The 12,144-nt window shown below is 39.8% G+C and overlaps 1 protein-coding gene, 1 long non-coding RNA gene and 1 other non-coding gene across 5 annotated transcripts in view; 1 reads left to right on the top strand and 2 right to left on the bottom strand.

Annotated features, from left to right (window-relative positions):
- LOC114460147 (uncharacterized) overlaps positions 1 to 4,875 on the top strand; it is a 44,765-nt gene extending 39,890 nt beyond the window's left edge. For both annotated transcript variants that reach the window (XR_003673554.1, XR_003673555.1), the window contains exons 5-7: positions 3,017 to 3,060; positions 3,194 to 3,276; positions 4,766 to 4,875. This is a non-coding gene — a long non-coding RNA (uncharacterized LOC114460147). The remainder of the gene's footprint in view (positions 1 to 3,016; positions 3,061 to 3,193; positions 3,277 to 4,765) is intronic.
- The window catches only part of LOC114460145 (eukaryotic translation initiation factor 4 gamma 1-like), a 31,494-nt gene extending 21,618 nt beyond the window's left edge, over positions 1 to 9,876 (bottom strand). The window contains exons 1-17 of one of the 2 annotated variants that reach the window (XM_028442189.1): positions 9,754 to 9,876; positions 9,419 to 9,501; positions 8,758 to 9,150; positions 8,424 to 8,570; positions 8,101 to 8,337; positions 7,883 to 7,987; positions 7,308 to 7,601; positions 7,067 to 7,196; positions 6,673 to 6,986; positions 6,407 to 6,579; positions 6,198 to 6,323; positions 6,017 to 6,098; positions 5,777 to 5,875; positions 5,540 to 5,683; positions 5,370 to 5,451; positions 5,138 to 5,278; positions 4,431 to 4,852 (exon numbers count right to left, since the gene is read on the bottom strand). In XM_028442189.1, the coding sequence (XP_028297990.1) occupies positions 4,671 to 4,852; positions 5,138 to 5,278; positions 5,370 to 5,451; positions 5,540 to 5,683; positions 5,777 to 5,875; positions 6,017 to 6,098; positions 6,198 to 6,323; positions 6,407 to 6,579; positions 6,673 to 6,986; positions 7,067 to 7,196; positions 7,308 to 7,601; positions 7,883 to 7,987; positions 8,101 to 8,337; positions 8,424 to 8,570; positions 8,758 to 9,150; positions 9,419 to 9,496 (2,727 nt within the window). In that variant the 5' untranslated portion in view covers positions 9,497 to 9,501; positions 9,754 to 9,876 and the 3' untranslated portion in view covers positions 4,431 to 4,670. Of the gene's footprint in view, positions 1 to 4,430; positions 4,853 to 5,137; positions 5,279 to 5,369; positions 5,452 to 5,539; positions 5,684 to 5,776; positions 5,876 to 6,016; positions 6,099 to 6,197; positions 6,324 to 6,406; positions 6,580 to 6,672; positions 6,987 to 7,066; positions 7,197 to 7,307; positions 7,602 to 7,882; positions 7,988 to 8,100; positions 8,338 to 8,423; positions 8,571 to 8,757; positions 9,151 to 9,418; positions 9,502 to 9,753 lie in introns of those variants that run through there. The other variant, XM_028442188.1, reaches the window with a different exon arrangement.
- Positions 8,645 to 8,721, bottom strand: LOC114460148 (small nucleolar RNA SNORD66). Its single transcript, XR_003673556.1, has one exon. It is a non-coding gene; the product is annotated as a small nucleolar RNA SNORD66 (small nucleolar RNA).
- Positions 9,877 to 12,144: the final 2,268 nt, after the last annotated feature.

The raw sequence follows: 12,144 nt of genomic DNA, 5'->3' as shown, positions 1-12,144 counted from the left end.
CTCCTCAAATGACAAAAGATGACAATAGATCTTTGAAATTAGTGACTTCTGTCCCAGATCTAGCTCCAGGAGGTCTTCCCATGGCTGTTTAGGAGGTAGTAATGGAAAATTAGGAAAAATCGAAATGGCACAATGTCTTACTTGAAAAAAGCGGAACTGATGGGTTGCAGGTAGTTCAAAGTCACCAGAAAGACCTGCGTAGCTGTAAAAAACACCATCTTTATAGAGATCACGAAAGCATCTAATTCCTTTATTGTGCCACTGTAAAGCAACATTATCCATATATGATGCAGTGAATAAATGATTTTTAATTAAGGGAGCTTTAGGAGAAGGTGATAAAAATTTAAAATGACTCCTAAACTGATACCAGATTCGAAGGGTGGATCTCACAACTAAGTTTCCCGTGAAGCCAGAGGGGTCAAGGGGCAGAGAAGATGCAAGTAGAGCATCAAGAGAAGACAAACTACAAGATTGTCTTTCAAGTATGCACCATAAAACACCAGGAGACATAATCCAGTATATTATCTTTTGGATGTGTGCCGACCAGTAATATAATTGAAAGTTGGGCAAAGCAAGGCCTCCGTTAAACCTACATCTGTGTAACAGAGACTTTCGAATCCTTGGAGCCTTTTTATTCCATAGAAAGGTTGAAACAATACTTTCAATATCTTTAAAGAACTTTTTTGGTAAATAGAGTGGGATACATTGAAATAGGAAAAGCAATCTTGGCAATACATTCATCTTTATCGTGTTAATCCGTCCAATAAGGGATAATGGTAAACTATTCCATCTCTCCAAATCTAATTTAAGCTGAGTAATTAAGGGCCAAAAATAGAGAGGATATAGTACGTGTAATATTTATCCCCAGATACTTAAAGCCACTGGAATTAATTTTAAAAGGAATGTCCATCTGCCGCAGCTCCAACGCCGGGTCATTTATTGGGTAACAGACACTTTTAAGGATATTAATTTTATATCCCGAAAAGGACCCAAATGTTTGCAAGATTGTTTGAATATAAGGAATATTTTTTATCGGGTCACTTACATATAATAATAAATCATCGGCAAACAGCGACAATTTAAATTCCTTATTTTCTCGAGTGACTCCTTGATACAAGGTAGATGTTCTGAGCATAACTGACAAAGGCTCTATCACCAAGGCAAAGAGCAGAGGCGACAGGGGACAAACCTGTCTGGTTCCTCGAAATAACTTAAAATAATCTCAACAAATGTTATTTGTACGAACACTAGCCTGTGGATTGGTATATAAAAGGCGAATCCAAGATATGAATGTCTTTCCAAAACCAAATTTTTCCAGTGTAGCAAAAAGGTATGGCCATTCAACGCGATCAAATGCCTTCTCCACATCTAATGAAATGACCACTTCTGGATTAGCAGCAGATTTACTTGAGTATATAATGTTGAAAAGTGTTCTTGGCGTCCTTTTATAAAACCGGTTTGTTCCTCTGATATTAAATTGGGAAGAAACTTTTCAAGTCATCGTGCGAGAATTTTCGCCAGAATTTTTGCATCCACATTTAGCAAAGATATAGGTCTATAGGAGGAACCCTGTGTAGGATCCTTGCTGCTCTTTAGGAGTACAGTTATGGATGCCTGGGTTAATGTTTCTGGTAGAAAACCTCTCTCTAAAGATTCATTATACATCGAAATAGGAAAAGGAGCCAACTTATCCTTAAATTTTTTAAAGAATTCCACCGAGAAACCATCCGGACCTGGGGCTTTATTATTCTGCATGGATTTGATAGCTATTATGACTTCCTCCAAGGTCAATGGAGAGTCAAGTTCCTCTATTGCCCCCGCATCCAAGGTAGGAATTCCCACGTTCCTGAGAAATGATGTCAATTCCGTGATATCAGTTGAACATTCTGAGCTGTAAAGAAAAGAGTAAAACATTTTAAATGCATCATTAATTTTCTTTGAGTCACAGTGCATTGAACCCGAAGAGTCCTCAATCTGAGGGATGATGCAGGAAGCCGCCTGTCGCCTCAACTGATGCGCTAGGAGTCTACTTGCTTTATCCCCATGTTCGTAATACATGCTGCGAGAACGCAGCAATAGCCGTTCTGCATCACTCGTAGTTTGCAGTGTCTCATCAAGACACTGCAAAGTTAACGTGCTCTGGAGGTTCTGTCGTTAGGAGTTAGTGATTATTTTTAGAGGGTGTTTGTGGTGATTTAGGCAGAGTTTAATGCAACCAGGACAGGAGGGGGGAGGGCGGTGCACCTAATAAGTGGTCCCCAGAAACATTTACCCATAAAAAAACAAGGTTCTGAAGGAACTTGATAATAGAAAGCTTTCAAAGAAAGTGAAAAACCAACTTTTTGATGGACTTTTTGAGTGAGATGACCTAGAGCTGGTCTATGGCTATGTGAGCAATTGTCCTGAGGTCTGACGTGTTCAAAATGCACTTTTATGTAACATTATGATCCATATATTGTGTTTTAAGCATTTTAGAAAGACTGTTCTTTGCCATATTCATTTACAGACATTTTTTTTTTCTAAATGTAATTTGAATAATATTCTGATTTTTTGAAATTGAAAAATGTAATTTTTGCACTTGCACCTATCTTTAAAGAAGTTTGCAGTTTTAGCAAAAATGAGCATTTTTAATTGTCTGCCTTATTTTAAACAGTAAAACTATCAGATTTGTGTCAAAGCTTATACCTGAACTAAGTCAACTATATATATTATATATATCTATATAATCTGGGTTAATACAGTGTTGGACTGTCATGAATAGTGACACTCAAAAATTAATTCACTTTCAGCCAAATCTGTGCCTTTTAATTAAAAACATTTCCCACCATTTCATTTAACATAATACTAGTGTATGTAGTCTCTTAATATCTAGTCAATGTAGTTGAGTTACTTTTACATAGTTCTGTTCTATAGACATCCCATAGTGAGACATCTCACTCATATTACTCCTAGAACCAGGGTTCTATACATAAGCTACAGTTTTCTTCCAGCCTTAACCTCTCACTGTCTCTTATAGGATGCTGTCACTCATTTTTGGGAGCCTGCCGTGGTTTCCTCTATGTAAGTACTGTATAAAATACATGATCAACTATTTTTCTAGAGTGAAAATACCAGAACCTTGATCATGTGATCAAGTCCATCAGGTGTAATTCTTTCTCACCTTTCTCTGTTTGTCTCCTTTCACTTTTTAAAGGTTGCCATGTTTGATGAAATGTTGTGTGTTGCTGTGCTGAGTGTTGCTGCTGTGGAGGTCTAAGGTGACTGTTTATTGATGTGGTGAGTACATAGTCTGTGAAAATATCACTTCATCACAATCTGTTATTTACACATTTTATTACATCATGACAAGCACCGCAGAACAAAACTATGCTGCAGGGTTGGGGCTCAATTACATTTTTCACTTACAATTACAATTCAATTACCATTACAGTGACTGATGATTATATATCCCTAGAAAGTCAATTACAATTATATTCTGAATTTACTAAAGTTAAATTACAATGAATCACAATTACTAAGGCTGAAATAAATAAGCTAATAAAAGGTAGCCTTCCTCTTGTGTTAGCCTTCTGTTAGCATCTCTGATGACAACAGGTCCTAAATCAGCTGTAAAATACACTAAAAACACATATCTATCATCTCATTTATTTCATATTTATTGTTACCTTGTTAGGCTTCCTAATCATTGTAAATACATGTTTTAATATTTTTGGTGCATCTGAGCCTTTATTGTGTCCCTAGATTTTTATATCCCTAGATTTTAATTTATTTTAATGATAAAATGTGGGACAGTTTGATATGAAACACATTTTAATAATTGTTGATTACAAATGTGTAAAATTGTGCATAAAACTGTCAATTACAATTACACCATGATTGTAATTTATTATCAATTACATGATTACAATTATAATTGACCTCAACCCTGCAATGCTGATCACCATTACTTGGCTTCAAATTATTGTTATTATTATTATTTTTCACACGTACCAATTAGTTGGTGTCATATTGGTTCCATTAAAGCAGTCATTGTTAAATATGGACACGTTTACCACGAGAATAGGAAGCTACTGCAGATTCTAGACTTAAAATATACAATCCTAATTATTTTAGTCTTTAATGACTTTACTATTTTAAAGTGTAAAATGATAAATATTCACTGCTCAGCACAGCTAACAGTGCTATATTGGCAGAGCTACAGTATGACCTTTGAACTGTTTGAATTGGGATCTTTACATGTGATTTATACAGTAGGGCAAAAAAAAGTATTCAGTCAACCACCAATTGTGCAAGTTCTCCCTCTTAAAAAGATGAGAGAGGCCTGTAATTTTCATCATAGGTAAACCTCAACTATGAGAGACTAAATGAAAAAAAACATCCAGAAAATCACATTGTAGGATTTTTAATGAATTTATTTGTTAATTATGAGGACACTTGCTGGGACAAGCAGGAAGGGTGGGTGTGAAGGGAACACCAAAGAGTGAGGGGAGAGAAATGATTGTTTCAAGTCCATCCATCAGAAGAAAACAAAGACAAAGATTTATCCTCACTGAGGATTGATTTGAGTCTGCCACTCGGGCGTTATTGTTCAAACAGCCGCACTGCAGAAGCACCTGCTTTGCCAAACGGGGGCAGAAACGTTGACTTCAGAGTCATTTGTCTTTTAAACATTATTCCTTGTCAGACTCCTCCTCAGGCTCACGGAGCCAGGTGAAGAAAGCTGTGACCGACTTCAACACGACACCTCTTCCTGTTTGCTCCGCAGGGTCTTTACTCGTCTCCCACTTGTAGAAGGCCTCCTCTTTAATAATGTCCTCATCGTACAAGGTGTCGAAGAACATACACAGCAGATCTGCAGAAACAAGATGCAAAGGTCAGTTGTTAGGAGCAGAACTGTGGATTTCTGTCAGTAAGTCCACTTTGTACCAATAAAGTCCTTAGAAATCTACAGACATTTTAAATGTAAATGAACAAACATATGTACAACGGCGTATTAGGGCCACATTCAAATAAAATACAATAAAAATCTGGGCACTACAGGATTAAAGTCAGAATATTTCAAGAATAAAGTAAAGTTTTATTTTAATAAAATGGTAATAGTATTTTTCCTCCTGGTAAATAATAAAACAACACTTACTAGCAGGCTCCTCCATGTGTACCATCATGGCCTGCAGGGCATACAGAGCCTGCAGCTCCTTCTCCTCGTCATTCAGGTATTTCTGCAACAGCTCGGCTCTTACCATGATCTGCTCAGCAATGGCCTTGTACGGGTGTTCACCTTGGTTTTTAAGAAGAAACAAACAACACGTTAACATGGGGGGAGCACCGTTTAGTTTGCCATTAGAGTTTGAAGCTTATGTTATGCTTACATATGATAGCGATCCCACACACTGAGGCCATCAGTGATCGTACAAAGTGATTAGAAGCAGCCTGCTCCTCATCCAAATTAGCCTGAAAATGAGCAAGAAATGTTTCAAACACTTGATCAAATAGTGTTTACATTTAGATGAATTCCAGAGTCTGAGCAACGGTCACACACCTCAACCCAGTCCATGATGTGCTTGTTATCAGCCTTGTCTTGAAGCAGTCTGTCCAGCTGTTTGCTGAGTTCTTCTCCACTGAGGAGCTGCTTCTTCACCACTTCCTTTGGCCCCAGCTCCTCTCCTGTGGTGAACTCCACTTTCTGAAAGTTACAAGTCCACATTTAAACCAGGGTTCTACAGTGCAAACCATTGACTCACATTTACACCTAATGGTTCCATAATGTTTTGAATACCTGCTCAGTGACAAACTTGTTCACATCTTTGTCCTCAGGAAGAAAGTCATTCCAATTCAGGCCAGCTTCAATCCACAGATCCCCAACTTTCTTGGGAGTCTAATAAATGAGTAAATAAACAAGTTCAGATGATTAAAAAAAACAAGATCAAGTTGAAATATGACCTATTCTTAAAAGCGTTGAGACAATGCAACACATTTATTTTAGACAAATTCAACCCAGAAACCTTTGTGTACATACCATTCCTTTGCACAGCAGCTGGAGGATCTGTGCCAGCAGCACGCCAGCCTTTCCCAGAGGCACCAGAGGCTTTGAGATCTCCCTGGGACAAACAAAACGATTTTGTTAAGAAAGGGACATTTTGTATTATATTGATTATATTAAAACAGTCGGATTGCAAATGTTTTTCAACTTTTCTCACCTGAAGAGCTGTCCCATAGGGATGCCTCCTTCATGGAGCATAGGGGTGATGAGTTCAGCCAGGTACAGCCACATGTAAGGTATATCAATGGCCATGTCTTCTGTTACCTCCAAGATCTCCTGGAGCCTATGACAGCACAGTCAACAATTCAGTGTCAGTCTTTAGTGTGACCCAGGCTTTAGATACATTGTTCTTTGACAGATGCTCACCCTTTGTAGTATTGTTCAGTGGGTAACGTCCCAACTTTCACAAGTTGATGCAGCAACAGGCCCAAGTGTTCCCTGACAGTTGTGCTGCGTTCAAGTGTGGACTCCAGGCCTTGCCGCACAAACACATAAAGCATTGAGGCACTGTTGAGCTCTGCCACGCACTGCAGCGCCTCCTACAGGACCAGGAGAAGACAAACGTTAGTCATGTTCACACTCAACGTGCAGGTAAATGTCCTGCTGTTGTATGTTGGTCAAATTCTTTGAACCTTCAAGTCAGTAATGTGGAGGTATTCATCAATGATGGCTTTGGACTTCTTCTCCATCTCCTCTTCGCTAAGGGAAGGTTTGGGAAGAGAAGGAGGGGGAGTGGGAGCGCTCTCCCCACTTCTGCCACCACGCTCCTGGGACTCCCTGCTGAAGCTTCTCTTGGTGATTGGGCTTCCTTCCCGTCCATCAACGTGGCCAGATCTGTCAAAGTGATCCCTGTCTCTGTGATCAGTGTCTGATGAAGACAACAGTGATGAAGTCTGCTGAAGGGCTGAGAAGTGGTTCAGAGTGCTGGTAGCAGGACGCCCTGACTCTAAAAGGAAGAAGAAAAATAGGACAGATCAGGAGCCAATCTTCTAACCCAAGTCAGTCAACCTATTTGACATTGTTTACCTTGATCTGCACTTGCTGGTTTAGCTTCAGTGCCTCCACTGCAGCCTTTTTCCCAGCTGCGCCACACGCCCTTGCACCCGGCTTTGCCACCAGGAGCCAGCACCAGATTGTTTAAGTCCATACCACCGGACTAGAAGGCAACAGAGAACAGTACATTTATGAACCAACAACATCCCTATAGAACAAATCAAATGATCTACTTTTTAACAGTTGACTCATTGACGTCACTAGCTTTGCTGACCTTTATGATCTTGTAAAGGCGATTGGTATCGATAGGTCTGTCCTTGGAGATGAGCACCGTGTTCCCACATCCATCATCCTGAGGCTGGCTATTTGGTCCACCGCCCGGTGTATGAGACCCTGGACCTCCCATGCCCCCCACACACATTCTACCACCTCCTCCAGAGCTTTCCTTCTTTGACAGGAGCTGCTGGTGGACTTTGATCTGTTCTTGATGCTCTTCCAACTCTGCCTCCTTATGAATCTGGTCAATAGTTTTGGGACCTTGGTCTCCTCTACGGGGCACCCAGATATTCTGTGATTGGGAAACACAATTAAATAGCAGAAGTTACAAATGATTGAATATGGTTTAGTTTCTGGACACATGTCACCTTTATTGAGACCAATAAGTAGGTGTTCAAGATCCAACTTTTTCACTACTGATATGATACTGATATTTTAGCCTGTATTCTGACTCCATATCAACACAAATTATACATACTCATCATTATCTGATCAGGACACCCCTAGCAATAAGTTTGACAAAACTGCTTTTTTTCATTAGATCTGCAAATATAAAGAAGCTAAACCATTTACCTTTCTGAGGTCTAGAACATCTTGCAGCATAAAGCGGATTCTGGAAGAGGTCATCTTTTCCTTGATGATTTTGTTCATCTGATTGAAATACTCGTCCATTTGAGGCTGTTAGGGAAATACAACAGACTTAGCAATGACAACTAAGGTATAAACTAGGGCTGGGTATCGCCAGGTACATCGCGATACGATGCATGTAGATGCTTCATTATTGTACTTACCTTGGCCTTTTCAAAGTCCAGGTCTTTGCCAATGGTGGAGAGAAGTCTGCAGAGACACTCCAGAGACTTGTCGTCATGGTTCTTCAGTAGTTTAACTACACAGGCATGCATAATGGCCTCGGTCAGCATCTTCAGCTTGAAGAGCTCACCAACAAACTTGATGTTGCCCAGTGAGCGGCGGCGGGCAATAACCCTGGCGTTTTCCAGCTCAACCCGCAGACGTTCACGCTCCTCATCCTAACAGGTGACACAAATGATTAAATCTGGGACCCACTCTTGAGGTACAAACCCACTCTTGAGGACAAACAAATGTGTCATCTTACATCTTTGGCAGCCTCTAGCTCCTTCTGTTTCTTTTCAAAGATCTCATCATCATCCTGGTCTTTCTCAAACTCCTTCTGGCAACGATTGAGTAGGAGATAGAGGAAGTTTGCAGTTTTACCTGGTTTGTCGGCACTGGGGACTTTCAACTGTTGATGGAATATGGAAGAATATTACTAAAGCTGATTTTATTAGTGGATATGAAACATAATATATATGATGACTTCATCAGTTCCTCATCACCATCATTGACATTCAGTGGCCCAGACCCGTGACACTAAAGAACAATCATCAATGAAGCCAATAGAGGCAAAATACCCAAAGACACGCACTCACCCCCATTAGGCCGCGGCACATGTTGGCATAGGCCACAGAGAAGTTTGGTTCCAAGATGGCCTTCTCAGATATCAGGTCAATGGCACCTTTCAGCCTTTCCTCTGTGTCTATTGTTAGTTTAGACACCTGCTTCATTAGCTCTGGAAACTTTTGTGGGGTGAGCTTGTTCAGGATGCTACGCAATTGCTTGAACAGCTCCCCAGTTTTGGCCACCTCAGGATCATTATCCACAACCTCCTCAGCACCACGGCTGCAAGAGTTCTTCTTCACCGTAGGTTTCCAGGCTTTCTCAGCTTTGTTTAGTTGCACGTCATAATTTAGAGACATGCTGTGGATGATGATTTTCCTGGGCTCTTTGCGCTGGCCCTGCTGGGAGCGACTGAAACCAGGAGGCTGAAAGAGAACAAGGGACAAATGTTATTTTAAAGAACGTAAACTAAAACATTATCGTCACCAACTGGTCATTCTAATGTTCTTATTTTACTGAATACGGCCCTAATTGGTAACAATTGTGCAATAAAGTCATAAAAAGATCTCATACAGAGTAACAGTTTACAACAGGACAATTGAAACTGGTTTCCCCAAAGTTTTATTTTCCATAATAAAGATCTAAGATTTGTAAACTATAAAATGAGTGTGAAAAAATAGAGCTGATGCTCACCTCTGTGAAGTCATCCAGAAGGTCCCCAATGGCCTCCTTCTTGTTAAGTTCCTTCATGTTTGTCTTTGGCACAGACATAGCAGCTGTAAGAGAAAGAAATGTTACTACCTTTTAGGAGCCACTTCTTTCAAACTCCACTCAGAAAGGACCAAGTGTTTAGTCCATGAACCCAGGACCTTCTTGCTGTTAGGCAGAAGTGTTAACCAAAACACCACTGTGCTCCCAAATGTGTAGACAATATTAGACAATTCTATGTTAAAAATAGACTAGATTTAAATAGTGATTTTATGACAAAGTAGTTCCAACGCACATGAAATATTATAATTATTACTCACTTTAGCTACAAATGTTGTTCACTGAGGACACCTGCTTTTTATGAAATTAGATCCACTTTAGTTGTTTTTAAAAGTCTTTTGGGCACTCACTGCTGAAGATACTTCACTTTCAACTTGTATGAGCTGTTATGCAAAGCTTCTATGCTGCTTTCATCTTATCTGAGTTACCATGACTACCTGTCAACAATGAGCTGTTCTGCAAAGCTTCTATGCAGCTTTCATCTTATCCTGAGTTACCATGACGACCCAGAGTCAACGCCAGGCAGCATTAACTGGGGGGGGCATTAAGAAAACTGTGGGTGGGGGCATTATGAAAATGCGGGGGGCACAAAAACACTCAGTTCAGAGTAGCACCCCCCCACCCCCCCTGGGAAAATTGAATAAACGTTTATCTGTTTAAAGACTAAACAGGTCAAAACAAGCGTTTTTCTATTTTAAAATTAAATCTGGTTCTGTTTGTATTATATTTGGATATTTAAGGGAAACTATGACGACAGCTTCATGTTTTAATCTCACCACACAGAACGACCGACAGATGGACTTTTATTCTGCTGCGTTTATTAAAAATGATCTTGTATCATATTGTCCTCCTCACACTGATGACAGAGGTGTCATTTGTTAAATAGTTATTGATGCTGGAAGTCTGAATCTGTGAATATCTGCTAACTTCACCAAACAGTGTTGTGATCCAAATAGTATCCAGATAATCTGGTGACTCCAGACATAAAAAGAAGCAACGCATCAGTCACATTACTGGTGAATTGAAACGTTATTAATACATAAATAAATCAAAACCAAAGAATGGATGTTATGTAAAACATGCACATATGTGGTGTAATAAATCTACTGGTGCTTTAAAATCCACTTTTTATGACGTTCTGTGAACTTTTTACATTTCTCATCTTTGTGAACAACAATCTTTGGTACTTTATAAAATCTATTTTCCTTTTCTCTGTTAGAACGATTGGAGCATCCGTAAACTACACAAAATATGGACATTTTGATGATTTCAGACGACAGATTCTCAAGTTTCCTGTTTAGCGCTCTAGCTTTGTAGCGATGCAGCAATGTGAGTGATGTCACGTGAATCAACAGAGCAGGTCATAGACATATACACATTACAACAGATCTAGGGTACGTTCAATAGCACACATGTTAAACAATGACACCACAGTATATAATATCTATGCAGCAGACTCCTGTACGCTGTCAGTGAATGGACACAGTCAGTTGATAGCCAATCAGATATCTTTGATTAATAAAAGGAGTCTAAATCTCCTGCTGCTTTGTAATATTTAAAGTCAATGAGAAGTTTGAACTTCATCATATTCACACACAGTGACAGATTCAACAATAAAACCATCCTCTACTTTCCTCCTCTGGATAAAATACACGTCCATCTTGGCCCTAAAACAAAGTTTAAAAGCTGGCATTTGTTCTTGTGTCGGCGTGTGTACTTAAAACCCAGGATAAAAGACTTGTTGGTATAAACCTCTCCACATTTGGTAAAAACAGTTTGTAAAAACAGAAACAAGGGTAAAAGATGAAGACAATGATATACACAGTGAAACACAGTCTCTCTTTGGTCACAGTAGGGACACTTGTCCTCTACTGCTGGGTTGATTGTGGACACAAAGGAGTTCACTGTGATGATTCCATGGAGGACTCTCCAGTGAATGTCTGCATGTCTCTTGGAGAGTGGAGGCTTATAGAAGGACCTCCACTCAGGTCTGGCTGCAGGAGCCAGCTGCAGATGTTTCCTCCATGGGGTGTCAGCTCTTTGGTCTAGTCTCGTTCTGTTTATTGTTTTCACCATTAGTTTGTAAAAGGTTTTCCCCGTGGTCCCATCCAGTGGTACAGGGTGTATATGTTCCATTAAAGGACCAGAACAGTCTTTAAAATCCAGTGCCAGAGAAATGGCAGGAAAAGGGTCTTGATCAGTCACCGTTTGAATAAAAGGGGAGTTTAAAAGCAGGTGGTCGTGTCCCGTGAGTCTCTGTCTCCAATGTTCCAAGAGCTTTTGTGTGACTCACTGACGTCAGTCCCAGCCGGGCAGCGAGTCCAGAGGGTCATAAAATGTTTAAAAATGCCACCCTGTCCACCGCGTTAGTGTGAGAATAGACATTTAAAAACACAACTTTCACATTTTCAAAGACAGCTTTAACATTCAATAAAACACCTGGAATGATTTCATCAACAGTAAAAGAAAGAGGTAAAAAATGCTGAGCAAATAAAATACCCACCCCTCCACTCAGACCTGTGGTTTAAAATCACCTCCCCTTTAAAAGCCCTGTTCTAGTCACTTTCATTGTCTGTGGTGCTGAGTTTCTTCAACAAACATGACATCAATTCTCTGAGTCTCCATCAGTTTAAAAAGAGCAGCTGGTTTAA

This window comes from Gouania willdenowi, unplaced genomic scaffold (genome assembly GCF_900634775.1).
Source record: "Gouania willdenowi unplaced genomic scaffold, fGouWil2.1 scaffold_409_arrow_ctg1, whole genome shotgun sequence".
Taxonomy (NCBI): Eukaryota; Metazoa; Chordata; class Actinopteri; order Blenniiformes; family Gobiesocidae; genus Gouania; species Gouania willdenowi.
This window is presented reverse-complemented; position numbering and strand designations above follow the sequence as displayed.